General features: G+C 39.1%; 1 protein-coding gene across 10 annotated transcripts in view; it reads right to left on the bottom strand.

Annotated features, from left to right (window-relative positions):
• Nucleotides 1–23,560, bottom strand: part of LOC133542258 (protein max) — a 38,504-nt gene that overhangs the window by 11,652 nt on the left and 3,292 nt on the right. For 4 of the 10 annotated variants that reach the window (XM_061886204.1, XM_061886202.1, XM_061886205.1 and 1 more), the window contains one exon: nt 6,123–6,230. In XM_061886204.1, the coding sequence (XP_061742188.1) occupies nt 6,123–6,230 (108 nt within the window). Of the gene's footprint in view, nt 1–6,080; nt 6,231–15,605; nt 15,743–23,560 lie in introns of those variants that run through there. The other 6 variants (XM_061886200.1, XM_061886199.1, XM_061886201.1 and 3 more) reach the window with 3 other exon arrangements.

The following is a 23,560-nucleotide window of genomic DNA, read 5'->3' as shown; positions in this document are numbered from 1 at the left end:
AATTGAGAATGCATGTTAATGTATGTATACTTTTGACCCAGCAGATTTGGTCACATTTTTAGAAGACCCATAGTAAATTCATAAAAGAACCAAACTTCATGAATGTTTTTTGTGACAAACAAGTATGTGCTCCAATCACTCTATCACAAAAAATAAGAGTTGTAGAAATTATTGGAAATGCAAGACAGCCATGACATTATGTTCTTAACAAGTGTATGTAAACTTTTGACCACGACTGTACATCACTTCTTTTGGTAAAGATTGTTTGGGTTTTCGTACAGTTCGAGGTACCACTGTTCTCTTGAACCTGTTCATCACAACAATAAGCATGTTATTACATTTCATTTAAGGATGGATTTACACTGCTGTCTTAATGTCGCCGTCTCTGTTGACATGTGTTTGTACTTGGTCAATGTATATGTGGCATGGTGCTTAGTTTGGCCTCCAATTTCTCTTCCTTCCATAGCAGTGGTTCCCAAACATGTATATACTTGATTATACTTCATGTTTGTTTACAATGATGAGTACATGTGATGACTTAGTGTTCAGTCTGGCCAATAATTCCATACACTCGGCCAGAAAATGTGCTTTATTTTCAAATGCAAATATGGACATGTCCATGCAAATTACATGCACATGTGTCACGGCCAATTGTGCAAATTAATCGAGGACATCTCTTTACCAGGGGTCACCAACCTTTTTAAGCCCACAAAAATTTTAGTTCGGTACGTACCTCGGTTTAGAGGTCACGGTTCGGTTAATTTTCGGTACAGTAAGAGAACAACAAAATATAAATTTTTGGGTTATTTATTTACCAAATTTGTAAACAATGGCTATTTCCTTTTAACAATGGGAACACTATAATAATTCTACCCACGTTAATCCACATTAAACTGCCTCAAGTTGTTGCTTTGATTAAATAAAATGACAGAACCTTTCTTCTACATATAAAAAGTGCAACATTAAACAGTTTCAAGTCAACTCATCATGCTTAATTTATTACAGCATTTGGGAAGCCTGTAGTTGACTTTTATTATACACACACACACACACACACGCCCACACACACGCGCACACAAACACACACACAGCAAAATGAGCTAACGTAATGCTAAAAGCTAATTAGCCTTCACCTCAACTATGAGCGAGCTGAGCTGCAGTTTAAGTTTCTAGAAGGTCAACAGAATGATGTTTGTAATAGTTGTGACTGGGAAGAGTTTTTTATCATTTGGGGAGTGTACGATGTCAGCTGCTCACCTCCTAACCACATATCTGCATATCTCTACGCCGGAGCACTGACAACATGCACTCTGAATACGCACTGCTGATTGGCTGTTACATCGCTCTGAATACGGACTGCTGATTGGCTTTGTATGTAACCAATCAGATGGCTGTGTGGGCGGGACAATGCTGGGTGCTCACTGCTCAGAAGCAGCTGCAGAGCAGCTTGCTAAGACTTTAGTTTACAAACTCGTTCGATACACCCTCGTACCGAAGCGAAACCCCCGTACTGAAACGGTTCAATACAAGTACACGTACCGTTACACCCCTAATATATATATATATATATATATATATATATATATATATATATATATATATATATATATATATATACACACACACATATACCGTATTTCCATCTAAAACAATTTTCTGAATGGCAATATTGGGGTTTTTATTTTATTTTATTTTGTAGAAAGACTTAAAGGGGAACTGCACTTTTTTTTAGAGGAATTTTGCTGATTCCAATTTCTTGACAAGAGCACATGTCTTTCATCTAAAAACCTCCATCTACATGCTGTGATTTGCATACTAACCGAGTAGTAGTGACATTGTTATTACTGTATAAGAGGATCTACTTTTTAGAAACACTGCTCTGTGATCACACAGTGGTAACTGGCTTATGCAGCTATTGACATATTGAACTGCTGCATTGCCTTCGGGTTAGTAAAAGTTAGCTCACACTTTTATAGTAGATTGGGGTCATAAACCGAGATTTTAGTCAATTGTGAAGGGAAATTTTGTCCTGAAGACATCGCAAGGAAGCGCGACAATATGCTTGTTTGCTCCTAGCTATTTGTTTTACCTGGCATGTCAGGATTATGGTGAATTCACTATCTAAACTAGGAACACAAACCTTGAGCTGAAAGATAAACATCCCATTAGGCAGTGTCCTGGGGAAAACAGACATTGTACAGTGAGAAATTGTTTTATTAGGTTCATAGTTTGCCTTTCTGGTGAGCACCTAGCTATTTTGCTCCGGTACATGATGCTTAGTGTTTCACTTAGGCTGGATCTGCTTATCACGTAGCTTCTAAAACTTGTAGCCCAAACTCCTTATATACAGGCAGGCTCAAAAATATAAGATTCATTATTTATCCCAAAGTAATTGTTGTCTCTCATGAAGTCTGTCATGAGTAGTAGTCGTTGTTATTGTTGAAGGAAAAAGCGAACAATGTGATGTGCTCTGTGAAATTTCTAAAATAAATGTTCCACCCATTCTTAAAATAACCAAAGTACAGTACATATTACATGTTATTATGACTGTGCCCGTTACTACATTATATATATTTACAGTGTGTATACAAAACATAGACGGCGTTTTTTGGGATGTTTTAAGAGAGCTGTATATGGGTAATAGATCAAACCCCCATAACCTGCATTGTTAGCCACCTCGTTAGCGTTTTTTTGCAATTAGGAAATATAAAAAAGAAAGACATGTTCTTGTCAGACAACGATTTTCAATGATCAAAAAATTATTACTTTTTTATTTTTAATTGTTTTATGAAGTGCAGTTCCCCTTTGACGATCCGCTTTTCCACAGCGCAATGTTTTTTGGGGGACGCACACATCACGCAACCCAGGTAGGTGTGCGAGTTCCTGAGACTGAGCTGGAGACTGCCAGCCTGGCGAGCGGCGAGACTTGGGGGCGTGGTCGAGGGTTAGAATGTGTGCCTGTATGGCAGGTATTTTAGTCACACACGTGATTATGCATTTATTTTCAGTATATTTTGGAATCTCCCGGAAAGGCCCCAAAGATCTCGTGGTCGATGGCGATTCGTCAGGTTGGTGACCCCTGCTATAGACACATTGGCAAATGTTTGGCCTGTATCTGTATTTAATTTTCAGTTGAACAAAGTCTGATTCAAATGTGAGCATGTGCTATTCCACCGATTTACATCTGGACTTGGACTAGATGGAAGGAACAAAAACAACATAAGAATTGGGTCTTTTGAACAGTGAAGTGTAAATCCAGCCCAACACAACAAGCACCACAGGGTTCCCAAGGCCATGTCCACAGAAAACATAGGCATTTTTAAAAAGAAACTAACCATGACCATGCGAACACAGCTGCTATGAGTTTTGGCCTTTCATTCACATTCTTTAAAATCTTGATCTTTTGTGTGTGTCCCTTCTGAATCTGGTCACATTTAGGGGTGTCCTGATACAACTTTTTCACTTCCAATACCGATATTGGAGCCTTGGAAATTGGTTGATACGATATCAGCAGAAATCATGATACATACTTTCATCGTTTTTAGTGTGGAATGTTCGAAAAGGCTTGATAAAGTGAAATTACTTTTTTTTTTTTTTTAAACAAAAACAATTTTGGATATAAAAAACACAAACCATATGATAGATTTATGCTGTTGAAGTGGAGTGGTAATTGTTTTTGGTGACACCTACTGGTCACGATAATCCACTGATTTATGCACACAACACTGTAAATTGAATGATACTGACACGTGTGTTACTGGATACTTTAATCGGCTTCTGCCTTAGAGACTTTGAATGTGTAAGTAATATGCAACTATAACTATTTGATACTTATTTACATTGACAAATGTGCTGTTTTACACTGCAATACTGTCCAATCGAGGAAACTTATTGCGTATGTTTAGCATGTGTGCTTATGTGTCGTGTACCTCCAAGCTCATAGTAGCCTAAAATACATGGAAAGAGCAACCTTGTGTGCTTTTTAGAGGCTCTTTAGACATCGGCTGGCAGTCCTGTATTGGACAAGTAAGCATGCTGCAGGACTGCTTGTATCGAACCTTTTAGATGCAAGAAAATATCATCCTATACTTGCTTTTTTACTGGTATCGGACTGATAATTAGAGGTGGGACTCTTTGGAGGCCTCACGTAGGGCTGGGCGACGTAGCGATATACTCGATATATTGCGGGTTTGTCTCTGTGCGATATAGAAAATAACCATATCGTGATATCCGAGTATACGTTCTCACGCAGTTGCTTTTAGCTGCTGGCATTACACTACAGGCTCTCCTCGCTCTTTCTTGTCTGTCCTTCCCACAGAAAACAAGTGCACCTTCTTACATATATATACGGTATAGCTCGGTTGGTAGAGCGGCCGTGCCAGCAACTTGAGGGTTGCAGGTTCGATCCCCGCTTCCGCCATCCTAGTGCCTGCCGTTGTGTCCTTGGGCAAGACACTTTACCCACCTGCTCCCAGTGCCACCCACACTGGTTTAAATGTAAAAATTAGATATTGTGTTTCACTATGTAAAGCGCTTTGAGTCACTAGAGAAAACGCGCTATATAAATATAATTCACTTCACTTACATACGTCACATATGTATATGCCCTTGCGGAGCAGAGAGGTAGCAGCATTGGTAACGTTAGCTGTGATTCTAGCAGGGCCATGTGAGTGCTAATACGAGAGAAAGAAGGTGCGAATCTGATAACAAATGAAAGAAGAAATAATTCCCGAGAAAAACAGCCAGGGGTCCATCGTCTGGCGGAGGTTTGGCTTCAAGCGTTGCTATAAAAAGTAGCATTACTGCTTATATGTAGCACCATTTGAAAAGCCACCCCCTGAAGAATGATTACTCCGCATCTCAACATCTCTATTTGGTGCCACACGCCCACACCATCAAAATGTCAAGGCAAACATTTCCAGAACACCGTATGAAATAAATAGTGATTTTTTTTGTTGCGATTTCCTTCTCTGCATGAAAGTTTAGAATGAGCATGTATTAATGCAGTATGAAAAATATATTTTTAATGTAGACACATATAATCATACTGGTGTGATTGTATGTATCAAGTGTTAATTCAAGGCTAAGGCAAAATATTGAGATATATATCGTGTGCCGCGATATGGCATAAAAATATTTCGATATTTAAAAAAGGCCAGGTCGCCCAGCCCTAACCTCAATTCGAATATGATTCAAAAGCTACGATTCGATTAAAAAACTATTATTGCTACATCTTTAATTTGATGCAGTTTTGCATATATTTTAATTTCACTAAATAGACATTTTTAATTGTGACTTTTAAAAACAGTGCATTTGTAATAACAAAAAGTTAAATTAATTCCCATCACATTTATAAAATTAATGGAAATGTGTGACAAACTGGAGCATAAGTACCCTATAGTAAAGGAGCTGGTCGGATTTCTCGGTGAGGCGGCTCGCTGCAGTCAGACACATTTTAAAATGATCTGCATGAATTTATTTACAATAAATAAATTGATTATTGATGTTTACTAATCGATTTTATAAACCTCCATGTCCGAATTGTGATGCATCTAAAAATCGATTATCTAACGATAAGACATCAACATCGGATCGGAACACCCCTAGCCACAATTGTGCTTTATCATCAAATTGTTGACTCAGGACAAGAGTATTAGCATGACGTCTCCAATTTAGAAGATTGTGACATTTTAGTCTTGGAGTTTTGGAGTAAGCACATCCCAAAAGTGGCCTGGCCCTAATATTCATCACTCTGCTCTATGTTGGCTGTGCAACGGCCCACAGGGACCTCTGAGGCGGCTCCCACAGCAAACAAGCCTCCCCCATCGCACTACACCACCCACCCAACTGGTTTCCAGGGGAGGGGCGCTCTCGTAATACTGTCTATGTTGTGGATGTCAAAACAGGAAGTGAGCAGCGACATTTCCCCGTAATAACTTCCTGATGCTAGCCCAAGCAGTTAGACATGCAGCTTCCACCGCCTTCTCCCCCACTTTTTATTGACTATTCCCACACTTTAACATGATGTGAGTGACATTGAACAAACAGTGAAGACAAGTAAAAAAAAAAAGTATATATACCTTACTCTGGGATGTTTCTGTACCACTATTGGGGCTACCAACCTTTTCTCCCTGCAAGGCAGGTACAGAGTCCCGGAGGCTGTGAAAGCTGTCTTTGATGTGGTCCCTACGCTTGCGCTCCAGCGCATTGTGGTGTGCCCGTTTGTCTGCCTGCAATGAGAGAGTCACAAGGCCTTCAGTCGGGCAGCACAGCAGCGTGGGTAGATCGTGGCGGGCAGCCGCGCGGCGCTTGGCCAACACTGACCCTGCCTGCAGCCTAGAGCCACTCGGCCTTTAGGAAGCACACGTGCACCGTGCTTTCAAGTGGGTGTTGTTTTTTGATGACGGAAAATTACCATGGCAACAGAAGTGGACAATACGCTGAAGGGCAAGGCTGCCATGTTAAAGAAGGGGGAACACATCCGCATTATCTATTAATATACAGAGTGACCCCAAAAAATGAATAAATCTGATAATGAAATTTGTTTTCTTTTTCAGAGTATGCAATTGTGTGCATAAAATCTTTTGTGTATGAAATCTTTCCCAAAAGGTATTTTTCAACAAAAGGAAAATACAGTTTGCATGGAGGCCTGATTCTCTAACACATATGTGTCAAACTCAAGACGCACTGTCATTTTATGTGGTTTGGCGTGTCATTTAAGCGGCCCGATGAGTTATTTAGTGTGGACGCATTACACACAGGTGTCAAACTCAAACCCCGGGGCCGTATCATTTATGGCCCACCATGTAGCTCAAAATAGCCTGCTGTAGCATCATTTGTCTATAGCCCGTTTTATCATTTTACATGGCCTGGCCCACTTTGTCATTTCACGTGGCCAGGCCTGTTGCCAGATTATTTTGAGTGGCCCGGCCTGTTGCCGGATTATTTTGAGTGGCCCGCTGTAGGATTTACGGCGATGTACTGCAGCATTTGGGCCACATAGGACCTGGCCACACCATTTAGTATGCCAAATCATTAAAACTAGCCTACCGCTAAATAAGCGGCTAAATAAATACAGGCTAAATAAAATGGCCTGCCATTGAGTCATTTACCGTGGCCCATTACTTCATTTTATGTGGCCTGGCCTGCTGCATCATTTAACAAGCCTGCTGTATCATTTAATGCGACCCACTGCATCATTTTGCATTGTTAGTCTTTTAATCTGGTGTGGACCACCGCATCATTTACCATGGCCTGGCCCGCCGCACCGTTTAATAATGGCACACCACGCCACTGTCCTTTTACGTGGCCTGCTGCGTCAATTTATTATATTCGAGCATGTTGTGTAATTGTACATTTATATTAATATGTATTTACTGATACTCCTCTGAGGGCAGCCATGATTGAGAAGTGGCCCTCAATAAAAACACGTTTGACAAAAGTGATACCCTGGAGTCCAAGCACATTTTGAAATAAAGTTTCTTGGGTTGTCTTGCTCCAACCAAAAGCTAAATTTCTGACTGGTATTGGAAGTTCAAAGAGTATGGGACAATACTTAGATCAAAATTCCCCATACTGAATGTGTTTGGAGTAACTGACAACTTTAAGCGCAAAGTTTGCCTCGAACGCCCATTTGGAGCATATTTTGGAAAGACTTTAATGCAAAGCGACCAAGATACCTAAAACTTTGGGAAATTATTGTACACGGACTGAAGTTAAATGGCCCATAGCATTGAAGATAAGCATTATAGACTCATGGTATATTATCTACTATGTAAATGATAATAGAACCATTTCAAAACAGGCTATAAAAGCTCCTAATTTGGCTGCTGACGTATGTGGTGACATTTTGTCACTATTAGTTTAGTTTTGTTTTAGTTGTTGTTTCAATAGTTTTGGGTGACATTACACATGTGGGTATTAATTCAATACCAAGTAGTAACAGGGGCAGTATTGGTCATACCAATGCTGATACAGAGACTTAAAATGTTCAACATCATTGAATGATTATATTTTTGATCACAATTATAATCACACAAAAACCCAGAATAGTGGTGTAATGATATGAATTACATATTCAAATTATATCCAACAATTTAGGCTTTTGCCCTAAAATAATTTCTTAAGTTTGTAAACAATAACATTTTTCCAAAAAATGTGATCCTAAAAAGTATCGATGTAACCACTGTCGTTGCATTGACTATATACTGTCACCATTTGTAAATATTTGCCCACCACTGTTTGTATTCAACAGCGCTATTCTAGCGATTAGCCTGGCTTATTGTATCTTCCCACGATGTGTAGTGTATAGCATGTTCACCTATTCCTGGTCCTCCAATGGACTGTGCACTGTGGCGGGACATTGCTTTCGGGACACGTTGGTTCGATCGTCGCGACTCGGTTAGAATGGGTCACCAACATGCTTTACCAAATATAACGACATTATTTAAAGCTATATCATCGGCTAAATTTATAACATATATAATGTGCAACCCTACTTAGTAGGATTTATAACATGTTTTAGGGCTTCTGTTTTTTTTGAGTCACCCTGTTAAATTTAAAATGCTAAACTGCTCCCAAAGCATTTACGGTAAATGTCCCATTGTAAATGAACTTGTACTGCTTCTAATAGGACACTTAAAAAGGTCCATGAATTAAACACAGATGTCGCTATTCGGTCTTTGCGGTGAATTATCGCACTTTGTTTTGAAACACAAGTTGCAGGGATTTTTACAACAAACGACGTGTCCAGGACACTATTTCCAGCAGAAAAATACAAATTTCCCTTTCAAATTGAGCAGCAAAGCAAGATATTGTCCGAGACCAACTATTGCTTTTAATTCAAAAGGCTAATAGAGCTGAGTCTGTAGTAGGGCTGGACAATTTTAATCACAATTTCAATTTTGGCCTATCACCATCATTAAAAAAATAATAATCAAAAAACGATGAATAGGCCATGCAACGTGCATGCTTATAATGATGAAACGGATGAGTGAGCGTCTGGGTGAAAAAAAGACCATGTCTACTACAAGTTTGGGACCTCACCCTTGCTATTTTTTTTTTATTTTTTTTTTACACAGCGCTAGTATGCCTGTAAATAATCACTGAACTCAATAGAAAAAGTAAGGTTATACATGTTCCGCTTCCATTGTTAAACACAGACTATCAAGGAAACTGTACAAATATGTCATCGTGACAAGAAGGAACATTTGTTTGGGAACATTCATCCACAAAACACATACTGAACTAAACCATGTTGGGACGGCCACTTGAAACACCAACTAAACTAGGAAACTAAAAATAGCAAGAACAATCCATACACCCAAAACATCTGCTTGTGTTGTGAACAACATCATCGATGCAAGATCAATGTACAAACAGGTCGGCGGTTGCACCTTGATACGCGATTCTAACAGTCTCATGTCGCCTCCTTACTCGTTAGCACACTTTCCCCCATCACTATAACAGCGCTCTGCGCAATATCCGGTCCGACTCTGCTAACAAAATAAAAGGTTTCAAAAAAGTACCTTACACAGGCATTATGTACTTAAAAGCGCTTATTGATACATTTACACAATTACGCTTTGACTTAAAATACTAGTCAAAATTGTCTAAAGATGTATTGCTCCAATAAATGTGAGGATTTTTTACATTTAACAATGAACATTTTATAAAATGTTATGACATAAAAAAGACAATACCGTATATTTTGGACTATAAGTCGCAGTTTTTTTCATAGTCTGGCCGGGGGTGCGACTTATACTGAGGAGCGACTAATGTGTGAAATTATTAACACATTACTGTAAAATATCAAATATTATTTAATTCATTCACGTAAGAGACTAGACGTATAGGATTTCCTCGGATTTAGCGATTAGGAGTGACATATTGTTTGGTAAACTTATAGCATTTTCTATATGTTATATAGTTGTTTGAATGACTCTTACCATAATGTGTTACGTTAACATACCAGGCACGTTCTCAGTTGGTTATTAATGCGTCATATAACGTACACTTATTCAGCCTGTTGTTCACTATTCTTTATTTATTTTAAATTGCCTTTCAAATGTCTATTCTTGGTGTTGGGTTTTATCAAATAAATGTCCCCAAAAAATGCGACTTATACTCCAGTGCGACTTATATATATTTTTTTTCTTCTTTATTATGCATTTTTGGCATGTGCGAATTATACTCCGGTGCGACTTATACTCCGAAAAATACGTTTCTCGTGTGTTCATATTAATGAATAACCCTGTTATTTGTGATTTCGATATCAATCAAAATAATCGTGATTATTATTTTTGCCAAAACCGGCCAGCCCCAGTCTGTCATGATAAACTTCCACTATTCCAGTCCACAGAGTTGTTAAACCTCTGACATTACTGCCAAAGATATAAAATTGCCATGTCCCTCCCATTTTGTGAAATTAAAAACTTTACAGGACGCCTGAAGGGGGCTTATATTGTGGCTGTTTGCCCTTTAGGTGTTGTACAACTATGTGTCAACATTTTACGAGATACCTGAAGGGGGCTAATGTTGTGGCTGTTTGCCCTTTAGGTGTTGTACAACCGTGTGTGTCAAAGCTAACGACTACACCAGGGGCGCTCACACTTTTTCTGCAGGTGAGCTACTTTTCAATTGACCAAGTCGAGGAGATCTACCTCATTCCTATTTATAATTTATATTTATTTATTTATGAAAGAGAAATTTTTGTTAACAAGTTAATGGTGTTTAATGATAATACAAGCATGTTTAACACACATAGATTCCTTTCTTTCATGAAGACAAGAATATAAGTTGGTGTATTTGATTCTGATGACTTGCATTGATTGGAATTAGACAGTGGTGCTGATAACGTCCGCATTTTCAAATGGAGGGAAAAAAAAGTCCTCCTTTCTGTCCAATACCACATGAAAGTGGTTGGATTTGGCATCTCATTTGTCCAACTTGCATACTCGTTTTTAAACACTTTGTTATGAGAGTAGCATATGTGTGTGGCCCTTTAATGTCTGGCAGCAGGTGAGTGACGTCAGTGAGTGTGCGGGTGGGCAAGCAAGTGAGAAAGCGGTCGCTGAGGGCGGGGAAGAAATACATTGGCATCAAACTCCGTAGCTTGCTAGCTTGTGCACGCTAGCTTTCTGAGACTCTTATTTTGTTAGCACAGGCAGGATGAAACAGGTCTTTTATGGTGAAGACAGGAACTGTGCAGTCGGTCTTTAGAGTTTTGACAGTAGGTACGGAGTCTCTAGAAATAAAATGTGTTTCTCTGCGTCCGCTCTGTTAGTGATTTTTTTCCTAAATATGAGCTCGCAGCAGCCAGCGTCATCTCACAAGATCCTCGGGTGCCGAGAATGTCAAACAAGTGACGAAAGTGAAGTCTTGGTATGATTGATGATTGCTCATTTTTATGTATATTTTTTAATGCCTGGCTTGAGATCGACTGACACACCCTTCGATATCGACCAGTCGATCGCGATCGACGTAATGGCCACCCCTGGACTACACCAACCCCCCAAAGCACCTCTCAGCTTGAGTACACAACAACCAGTACATGCACGTTTAAGTTTAAAGGTAAGATAGTAAGTAGCCATTTAACATTAGGGTATCTAGTCATTGGTTAAAATTAGGGCTGGGCAAAGATTAAAAATTTTAATCGAAGTTAATTGCACTATTTCTCTGATTAATCGTGATTAACTGCATTGTATACACAAAGCCCAATAATGAATTCAAAAGTAGTGTGTAGTGCACCTTTATTGGAATATTCTCCCACATGAACGAAAGCGCCAAAACATTTGTTGTGCTAACACAATTTAAATCAGTACTTGTTAAACAGTAGCATTTAAATAGCATATTTTATGAAAATTTTTGATCAAATTATCCGTAGTAGCAATATTAATAATGTTGTGTTTATTATGCGTAGTGCACTTAAAATAATTACGACCATATCAAGGAATTGATACGATTGGAATTTTCCGATTATTTGCTTGGTGCTTTGATAAACTGAACGCATCATATACATGGTACTATATTGTGATGTTATGAGCCAAGGGGAAAAAGAACTACCCTACCCAGCATGCAACAGGAGTGACGAGCATGCGCGGTAGCCCGGTAAAGGATGTGTGTCGCCATGAGGGCATCTTGTATGTTGCGATATGCACGCTCTGAAAGTAAACGTTAAGAACTCAGCCAACACGCCGCGTCTGCATTATTCATAAATAGACAGACAACACTCCGCTGCTTCACAAGCCGCTGGATGTAGCCTGCAAAGTATTCCCATGCTAGCTAGCCAGTGTAGCAAGCACACGTCATGCAGTCCAAAACGGCCCGATCTATCCACATCCAGAATTGTCTGGCGGTCGTAAGTGATCCCGGAGTGACCCCGCTGTAAGTCAGCCATGAAATTTGCAGAATTGTCCGGTATTTTTGCCAAATGTTCCATCTTTACCAAGAGCCTCTCGACGCCGAAGCCCATCCGGGCGCCGCCATCTTGTTAAGAAAAGGCGTTAACAAAATAAAAGCATGTAAACAACATACGCAAATGTGCGATAAAATAATTGTCGGCGTTAATAGATTGATGAGTTAACTCGTAATTAACGCATTAACTTGCCCACCCCTAGTTAAAATACAATTACCAAAATAGCAGGTACAGCTCCAATTTACAAATAACATGTATGAGACGTACAGGACTGTGTCAGTGTCAAATTGGCTAAAGACACACCCTGCATTACCTGACTAGACGCTATATTGTCTCCGAGTCTGAGGACAAAGACACAACCACATTGCAACGCTGCGTGGGCTAATCAGCTGCTGCTGTACTTGTTTTTGGCTCGGCTATCAAAACCATGGTTGGGTTTGATTCCGTGCAAATCTGTAATCTTAAAGTAGTGATCGTGCCATGGAACAAACATGACAGCATACAGATATGAGTGTGTATCACATCTGGTGGGTGCGGCTGTCAGCTTTTTCCATTCTCAACGTGAAATGAAAATGACTCCTGAAAGAGGAGTAATTAGCATCAATGTCATGAGGCCATAATTAAAAACAGTCTCCTACAACTACACCATCACCCACAAAGTTTATTTCGATGAGCCCCGCAAAGTATCAAAGAGACACAATCTCGACACAATCTCACCACAAAACGCCAGCTTCAATCGCGGACTAACAAACAAGTGTGTTACAACTCTGTTACCCCTCCATTAAAACTGACAAGACACAAACCCCCGTCCTCCTGATGGCGTGTCATTACTAGGCTGACAGCCATTTTTATACTCTCTGTAGGTTGTAATGCTGAAATACAATTTTGTCACTCTTATTTCTCATCATACACATCTTAATTGTTGTGTATACTTTGGCAGTCACAAACACACCCAGAATCACCCACTCATGCCTGTGACTGAAGTCACAGGCATGATCTGTTCATAGATCTGACCTGGAACAGCCTGGAAATACTATATAGCGATTAAGTATTTCATCTTTTCTTAAAAAATGTATTTGTTCTTTCCTTTTGAACAGAAAAAAATACATGTACTGCATGCAATTGTAGATCTCTGAAACTGACATATTACCAAATATTGCAATATGCAACATAACGTACTATTGCTAAATTTTAACTATGACTTATAATTTCAAAGCAAGTTAATACTCAAATTGAACACTGTAAAAATGACAATAGTTTTTACGGGAGAAAAATGCAGCACAGTTGTCTAAATCTTAGGGTAAAACTTTGTGGTACATTTTTTCATGTACAGTAATATATCGTAAACATAAACCCCAGGGATTTTACGGTAAAAAAGTGGCAGCTCACTTGTCAGAATTGTATTGAAAAAACTGTGGTATCTTTCTTTATTTGCAGTAATACACTGTAAAAACAACAGTAGATTGTACGTAAAAAAAAAAGTGGCAGCTCAGTCGCAAGAATTTTACTAAAAAAACATGTTTTTTCCATTTACAGTAATACATTGTAAAAACAACAACCATATATTAAATGGTAAAGAAAAAAACATGTTTTTTCCATTTACAGTAATACATTGTAAAAACAACAACCATATATTATATGGTAAAGAAAATGGTAGCTCAGTTGACAAGAATTTTACCCTAAAAAACAGTGGCACCTTTTCTCTTTTTATAATAAAATAGCTCAGTAAAGTCACACAAAAAAAAAACATAAAAACAACCACTTCAGTAAGAAAAACTGGCAGCTCAGTCGGCAGAATTTTCCCGTGAAAAACTGTGGTAGTGTTTTCCATTCCAGTAATTAGTTGTAAAAAAAAAACCATACATTTTACGGCATCACGCCACCTAGTTTATTGTGGCCCACCACATTATTTTGTGAAGAGGTTCTTAATCTTTTTAACGTAGGGGCCCAATTTTTCCACTATAAAGGGGACTGGGGCCCACTAACATATTAACACTAAATTTGCAATCTTACTCTTGATTTTAGTCGTATTCTATAATCGTATTTAACCTACTTACAGATCAACAAGAAAAAACTTGTCAAATAATATGAAATTGCATGTGAATCACAAAAATTATTAATAATTATATTGCATAGGAAAACACTTATGCAACTATGTTTTTTCTAACATAAACTCAATTATCAATAAATATGTTTCTTAACTAAACTGTCAACAAAACTAAAGAACAAATGAATATACAGCATCATCACTATAGTCATAATTTTACATATTTAAGAAACTTCTCTACGATTTTAGCTCCAGGCTTCCGTTTGTTTGAGATTGGCATTACTGCCACAAGTGGTGGACAAGTGTATTACAACTGAGTACTGCTGCAGCATATACGGACCAGAGCTGAGCAACAGATATTTTTTGCGGCCCTTAAACGAGTGCTCGTGGCCCAACAACGGCCCCACCTCTTTGTTTGAAAAAACACTGTGCTACGTGCATAATTTAACGTGGCCTGCGCAAGGACGGAAATAATGAATTTTTTCTTTAAATTTTGATAGAAAAATGTATTGCATTAAACTTGCATTGTATATTGCATATGTTCTGCACTTAAATATTATTTGATCATGCAATAAGCATTTTTGTGTCATCAAATATACGTAAATATCTGCTTGTTACCTTGATTTACGATTTTAAAGCAAGCTAACCATCAATCCGTTCAAAAAATATTTAATAATCAAAGACCTGTGCAAATTGTGTGACAAGGCTATTATGCATATATACTGTTACAAACTGCCATAATTGCAATGTGGCCGTAAATAAAAACAAGTTTGACACCCCTGTGCTCAATGCTGTACATTACAGGCTTTGTTTTCAAAATATGACAATGAAGTATGACAGTGTGTATCTGTATGGAATATTATCACATCAACCAAGGGAATAATATTATTTTGGTGAATGAAAATTTATGTTAATAAAAATATTAATGGATCTAAATGTCCAAACAATCATGTATCTCAGTACTATTAAGATGTGACGGGTGCCTTCCATGCTGCGTTTGTGGCTCAGCACATTGGTCACCATGACAAACAGGTGTCCAATTACCGCGCCGCCACTATCAGTCTGTCATAACAGATAGTCCTTTCACCGCCCCCCCCCTTTTTTTCTCTGTGACACTGCACGCTCCCTCCATTCTATTCATACCTGACCATGGTGCATTACATAAGTGCTCCAGGTGGCGAGAGGAAGGAAGGAAGAACTGGTAATTCTTCGCTTTGTCCTGTGGACAGCGTGGAAAAACTCGGACAAAAGACAGGCGCTCCAGTCGATGAATGACACCCCTGTTCCAAAAATAAAGTTACAAATAAATATGTTGGGTTTCTTAAACTCAGACTGCATATTAGCTGAGGAAATTGTTTAAAAGTCCAAAAATATTCAGAAAATGTTATCCCTGCACTCCAAAGGAAATCATATACCTTCAAAATTCTTAATTTTTTTGGTTTTAAGTGAAACAGTTTTGAAATATGTGCTTTTTATTGGACAAGCAATGATAAAGCTTATGAATAACTGATGCTATTTCACACAATATATCAAAACAACGATATGTTTTCATGCATTCTAAGTAGCATGTAAGGGGAATTATGTCAATGCTTCTTAACCTACTTGAAGAAAATGTTGCTGAATAGATCTATTTTTAGTGCTGATTCTGTCACTTTTATTATTGTCGAGAGATCACCTTTACCTCACCAAAAAATACTGCATTTATTCCAATGAGAAAATTCAAATGTTAGCAGGACAAGAGAATCTGATCCAAATTACAATTGTCTGCGACTAATGCTATTTCAGTTTGTTGATATTAGGGACGTGCCGACTGATCGGCCCATTTTTGTGGAACAAGTACATGATCGGTCATCGATCCCCTCTGCTTTGCTTTTTATTCCCCTGGCTGACAAGCGGCTAGCAGCTAACTTTGTCTCTCCATGCAGTGAGGAGCCATTCTTTTCAGTTAACAATAATAACTTCCATTACGGAAAAATCTACTTTAATTAGTATCTTAAATATCAGTACCACCTGAGGACGAGGCTAAACATGTTATACATCGAGAGCAAGCCAGAAGTAGACATGCTAATAATTAAGCTAGCATCTAAAATATTTTGAAGATGAAAGATGTTACAGCCAAAAGTAAGCGGTTAGTAACAGGAAATTACCAAGTAGAGAGAGGATAATACAACAACACCTGTTGGGTTGTCAGTATTGTTGCGGCCAGGACTATCCATGAGAGGAGGGCAGATCGATTGATAAAATCGGTGGTGTCGATACCAAGGGTAGTATCAGTATCAATACTAGATTGACTACAGAAATATTTTTATTCTTGTCATTTTTGTTTGAGTTTATGAACTCCCAATGAATTTACACAACTATTTACTTTTGTTTAGTTGAGTTTTTTTGTTTAACAATTGTATGTAAGACAATATAATAAGGAAATAATTTAAATATTGTGTTGATATTGTTAAACTGTCAATAGGACTCATAAATAAATTGAAATATTTACTGTTAATACAGTTGGAACTCCAAAAATTGAAATACTGTTCAAATATTAGTTTATAACAGCAACTAGATTTACAATGTGAAACTAATAAATGACATAGGCTCATAACAAGCAACTCAATGTATTTCAAGACTTATTTTGATATAATTTTAAGGATGACTTACAGCTAATAAAAACTTCCAATTGAAAAGTTCTGAAAAATGTTTTTTGTTCCAAAACTGTAATCTACCTTCATCAAAATTAGAACAATACATCCATCCATTTTCTTCCGCTTATGCGAGATCGGGTCGCGGGGGCAACAGCCTAAGCAGGGAAGCCCAGACTTCCCTCTCCCCAGCCACTTCGTCTAGCTCCTCCCGGGGAATCCCGAGGCTTTCTCAGGCCAGCCGGGAGACATTGTCTTTCCAACGTGTCCTGGGTCTTTCCCGTGGCCTCCTACCGGTCGGACGTGCCCTAAACACCTCCTTAGGGAGGCGTTCGGGTGGCATCCTGACCAGATGCCCGAACCATCTCATCTGGCTCCTCCCGATGTGGAGCAGCAGCTGCTTTACTTTGAGCTTCCCCCGGATGGCAGCGCTTCTCACCCTAAGGGAGAGCCCCGCCACCCGGCGAGGGAAGCTCAATTCGGCCGCTTGTACTCGTGCTCTTGTCCTTTCGGTCATAACCCAAAGCTCTTGACCATAGGTGAGGATAGGAACGTAGATCGACCGGTAAATTGAGAGCTTTGCCTTCCGGCTCAGCTTCTTCTTCACCACAACGGATAGATACAGCGTCCGCATTACTGAATACGCCGCACCGATCCGCCTGTCAATCTCACGATCCACTCTTCCCCCACTCGTGAACAAGGCTCCAAGGTACTTGAACTCCTCCACTTGGGTCAAGATCTCCTCCCCAACCAGGAGTTGTTTCACACTCAGCTGCGAACAGATCTAGTGAGAGCTGAAGATTCTGGCCAGATGAAGCCATCAGGACCACATCATCTGCAAAAAGCAGAGACCTAATCCTGCAGCCACCACACCGGATCCCCTCAACGCCTTGACTGCCCCTAGAAATTCTGTCCATAAAAGTTATGAACAGAATCGGGGTCAAAGGGCAGCCTTGGCGTAGTCCAAACTTCACTGGAAACGGGTCTGACTTACTGCCGGCAATGCGGAGCAAGCTCTGACGCTGATCGTACAGGGAGCGGACCGCCACAGCACTTAACCGGGGGACACGGTCGAATGCCTTCTCCAAGGACCCTGCCGAGAGTATAGCACTGGTCTACCGATCCACGACCAGGACGAAAACCACACTGTTACATTAGTTTACCAATTGAAGTTGAATTTCTGAAATGAATGGACTTTTACACAATGTTCTAATTTTTGTTTGAGTTTCACCTGGACATGTGATCAATAATGGTATTGGCCGATATCACTCATGGATGAGCCTGATTGGAACATCCTTAGTTGATACTGAAAAACTGTATCCTTTGAAACCCTGTAAGGTATGTTACACACTACCAAGGAGGACTACTCCATGGTTTTATTTTATTAATTTCCAAAACTACAACAGTGAGACTTTCATAATTAACACATGTAATGGCGGTATAAAATTATTATGAGCTGTCTAAATACATGAGGTGGCTAAGGCAGAGGTGTTTGTTGTTGTTAATGAACCTTCACGTGGTTTTATGGGGGAAAGAATACCACTTTGTGTAATTATCGTCTTTGGAGACATAACAAGCCGGATGTGTTTTAGTTGCTCATAAAAAAGAGCTAACAGTTAATTTCCAGGTGTCAAAACCAGACAACAGCAAAATGTTGTCAACATAGTCATACTAACTTCACCCAGGCTCGCAGGAACATTTGAAAACCGGCCAAAACACAATAAAATAAATAAGTCAGCCTAATTTGTGAGACTTCAGCGCATTGAGCCCAAAACCAGAGCTAAAGCTAAAATGACCACAGAACTAAAAATGAAGGAAACTTACTGTGGCGTTGCGTTAGCGTAACGACAAAACAGTCAGTAAAACGTGCCTGCAGCGTCAATAACAAAAATGGAGAACTGAATTCCACACTCTCTTTAAATTAAGAGTTAAGTTTCAAGTAAACCATTTATCAGTTTCATGTTTCGCTATACAGCAATTAACTTCTTTGTATGACAGTTGAAAATATTAAATGTCTCATATTATACTATTTTTAAAAAGTCTCAAAAGCCCCACAATAGTATATCCAAAGCCATAATGATGTAATAGGGAGTAAGACCAAATGGTCACTGTGGCAATTATCTACGATTACTAAGGTAAATTAAAGGTTGTATCTCAACTTTTCGTTATCAACTTAAATCATAAAAATTAGCTGAAAGATCTCTTATCTCAATACACTCAGAAGTTGAGGTACCACTGCCGTTTAAATGTGCTACAGTATTACTGTGTCTGTAGCTGTAATCTTATGGTGCTTTTGTCCACAGACTGGACAGCGTGAAAAGCGCTATTGTGGGCTTAACCCACTTTTTACATTTACATTGTAATTTTGCACTTGACCAGTGCGATGCCGTACATCAGGTAAAACACTGCATTAGAAACAATCGAATCGCTACATGAGCTTAAGAGCCTTTTGGCATGTCGGAAAGGACAGGAGTTAGCTTGTTTTTGACCACCAAATAAGGCAAAATCCACCAGCTAAACAATGTAGACTTTTCTAAACACCCACCCATTTTCTACCGCTTGTCCCTTTCGGGGTCGCGGGGGATCGCTGTAGCCTATTATAGGTTCATTCAGGCGGAAGCCGGACTACACCCTGGACAAGTCAATAGAATGAAGGGAAGGTACACGGAGCGAATATTTTTTGGTCATAGGATTTTATTTTCATCAATGGAAATTGAAAAACAAGAAACATTAGTTTATTTGAATTTAACTTTAGAATGCAAAGAAAAGAAAATCTAAAAATTAAGTGTTGTTCTTTTTTTGGTGTCAAAGACCAATAATTACAATCCTTTCATCCATTTTCTACCGCTTATTCCCTTTTGGGGTCGCGGGGGGCGCTGGCGCCTATCTCAGCTACAATTGGGCGGAAGGCGGGGTACACCCTGGACAAGTCGCCATCTCATCGCAGGGCCAACACAGATAGACAGACAACATTCACACACTAGGGCCAATTTAGTGTTGCCAATCAACCTATCCCCAGGTTCAAGTCTTTGGAAGTGGGAGGAAGCCGGAGTACCCGGAGGGAACCCACGCAGTCACGGGGAGAACATGCAAACTCCACACAGAAGGATCCCGAGCCCGGGATTGAACCCAGGACCTTCGTATTGTGAGGCATATGCATTAAATCCTGTCCCACCGTGCTGCCCTGAACATATCATTTTAAAATGTACTTTTCTTTTTGATGAGGCTGACAGATTTGGTGTTGTTTTGTTGTTATTGCTGCTATTTGACTGTCTTTTATTTACATCGTCGGAACGTAACAATATGAAAATTTCATATCGCGGTGGTCGTGACCAAAATGATCACAGTTATTATGATTACGGTATTGTTGAAATTACTCAAAAAGTACTTGCGTGAGGAAATTTTTGACAAGAGTTATTTTTTTAATAACTAAAATAAATACACACACACAGTTATAAAACACACTATTTTGTCTTTATATTTTTAGTCTTAGTATTTTACCTGCTCTAATGTATAAGCTTTTATTGTTAAAAATATTGGCTGGTAATCCATCCATTTTCTACCGCTTGTCCCGTTCGGGGTTGCGGGGAGCGCTGGAGCCTATCTCAGCTGCATTCACGCGGAAGGCGGGGTACATCCTGGACAAGTCGCCACCTCATCGCAGGGCCAACACAGATAGACAGACAACATTCACACTCACATTCACACACTAGGGCCAATTTAGTGTTGCCAATCAACCTATCCCCAAGTGCATGTATTTGGAAGTGGGAGGAAGCCGGAGTACCTGGAGGGAACCCACACAGTCACGGGGAGGACATGCAAACTCCACACAGAAAGATCCAGAGTCCGGGATTTAACCCAGGACTACTCAGGACCTTCGTATTGTGAGGCAGACGCACTAACCCCTCTTCCACCGTGCTGCCATATAATATATATATATATATATATATATATATATATATATATATATATATATATATATATATATATATATATGTACATGCATACATACACACACACACACAACAAAATAGAATGCCTTTATTGCTGTACAATTGTACAACAAAATTGTATGGCTCCCCCTTTAAGTGCACACAGCCAAAAAAGAAAATTGCAAATGAATAGTATTTTACAGTACAAAATCATATGCAGTGTGTATATATATATATATGTATATATATATATATATATATATATATATATATATATATGTATATATATAAATAAATAGGGTCAAAAGCATACACACAGCAATATCAATATTTGGTTACATGTCCCTCAGCAAATTTCACTGTAATAAGGCGCTTTTGGTCGCCATCCACAAGCTTGTGGTTGAATTTTATTTGTTTTTTTTTTAGACATCGACTTGTTTCTTCAGCATTGTCCACACTTTTAAATCAGGACTTTGGGAAGAACATTCTAAAACCTTAATTGTAGCCTGATTTAGCCATTCCTTTACCACGTTTGACATATGTTTGAGGTCACTTGGCCAAACAGCTCAATTTTGTTTCATCTTACCACATAATTTTCTTCTAAAAGGTCTTATCGTGTTTCATGTGGTTTCAGATTAAACAAAAATTGAGCTGTTTGGCCACATTACCCAGCAATATATTTGAAGGAGAAAAAGTGAGGCCTTTAATCCCATGAACACCATTCTTACCGTCAAGCATGGTGGTGGCAGTATTATGCTCTGGGCCTGTTTTGTTTTCAATGTAACTGGTGCTTTACAGAGAGTAAATGGGACCATGAAAAAGGAGGATTACTGCCAAATTCTTCAAAACAACCCAAAATCATCAGCCCGGAGGTTGGATCTTGGGCACAGTTGGGTGTTGCAACAGGATAATGACCCCAAATACACGTCAAAAGTGGATGGTTACTGAAAGCACCTATTGCAGTGAAATTTGCCAAGGGACATGTAACCAAAAATTAACATTGCTGTATGGATACTTTTGGCCCAGCAGATTTGGTCACATTTTCAGTAGAACCATAATAAATAAATTTAAAAAAAACAACAGTTTTTTGTGGCCAACAAGGATGTGCTCCAATCACTCTATCACAAAAAAAATACAAATTGTAGAAATTATTGGAAACTCAAGACAGCCATGACATTGTTATTTACAAGTGTATATAAAGGTTTTGATCACAATTGTACATATAGTCCAGTGCAGTTAATGTATAGGAAATAAAAAGTTTTCCAAACTTTTGTGGACGTGTGCTGTATAGTCTGTAAAATATGGTATTCATGCTAACATTGTTTATTATGGGGAACTCTGCTTAACAATAAAAACTTTTTGGTTTACAAACAATGTTCAACAACCAATTAGGTTTGTAAATCAAGGTGCCACAGTACTTCAAGCGTGTAAATCGAACGTTGCTGGGGGTGTTTGGATCTTTTTAAGAGCTATTCATAGGCAAAATAGAGCAACTGCTATGGGCTTAAAGGCTTACTGAAACCCACTACTACCGACCACGCAGTCTGATAGTTTATATATCAATGATGAAATATTAACATTGCAACACATGCCAAACCGGCTTTTTTAGTTTACTAAATTGCAATTTTAAATTTCCCGCGAAGTGTCGTGTTTAAAACGTTGCGGTATGATGACGCGTGCGTTTGACATCTACCGGTTGTAGCGGACATTATTTTCCAGCCCGATCCAAGTTATAAGTAGTCTGCTTTAATCGCATAATTATACAGTATTCTGGACATCTGTGTTGCTGAATCTTTTGCAATTTGTTCAATTAATAATGGGGAAGTCAAAATAGAAAGATGGGGGTGGGAAGCTTTTAGCCTTTAGCCACAAAAACACAGCCGGTGTTTCCTTGTTTAAAATTCACGAAGATGAAGCTTTACTATGGATCAGAGAGGTCAAGCGAACATGGATCCCGACTACATGTCAACCGGCAGTTTTCGGTGAGAAAATTGTGGTAATAAGTCGCATCTTACCGGAGACATCAGCGGAGCTTCCATCCTGTTGTAGCAGCCGTGACTTCCCTCAGAGACTCTGGCGTCAACACACCCGTGGCCTCACTCCTCCGACTTTCAGGTACTATTTAATCTCACTAAAACACTAGCAACACAATAGGCGGATAAGGGATTTTCCATAATTATCCTAGTAAATGTGTCTAATAACATCTGAATCGCTCCCACTGCAATCGCCTTTTTTTTTGTTATTAGTCATTCACTCTAAATTTTCTCATCCACAAATCTTTCATCCTCGCTCAAATTAATGGGGAAATTGTCGCTTTCTCGGTCCGAATAGCTCGAGCTGCTGGTGGCTATTATTGTAAAAAATGTGAGGAGGTGAGGAGCCCTACAACCCATGACGTCACACGCACATCGTCTGCTACTTCCGGTAAAGGCTAGGCTTTTTTATTAGCGACCAAAAGTAGCGAACTTTATCGTCGACGTTCTCTACTAAATCCGTTCAGCAAAAATATGGCAAAATCGCGAAATGATCAAGT

Source organism: Nerophis ophidion, linkage group LG24, assembly GCF_033978795.1.
Source record: "Nerophis ophidion isolate RoL-2023_Sa linkage group LG24, RoL_Noph_v1.0, whole genome shotgun sequence".
Lineage (NCBI taxonomy): Eukaryota > Metazoa > Chordata > Actinopteri > Syngnathiformes > Syngnathidae > Nerophis > Nerophis ophidion.
Note: the sequence above shows the minus strand (reverse complement) of the source record. Positions and strands in the feature narration are given on the sequence as shown.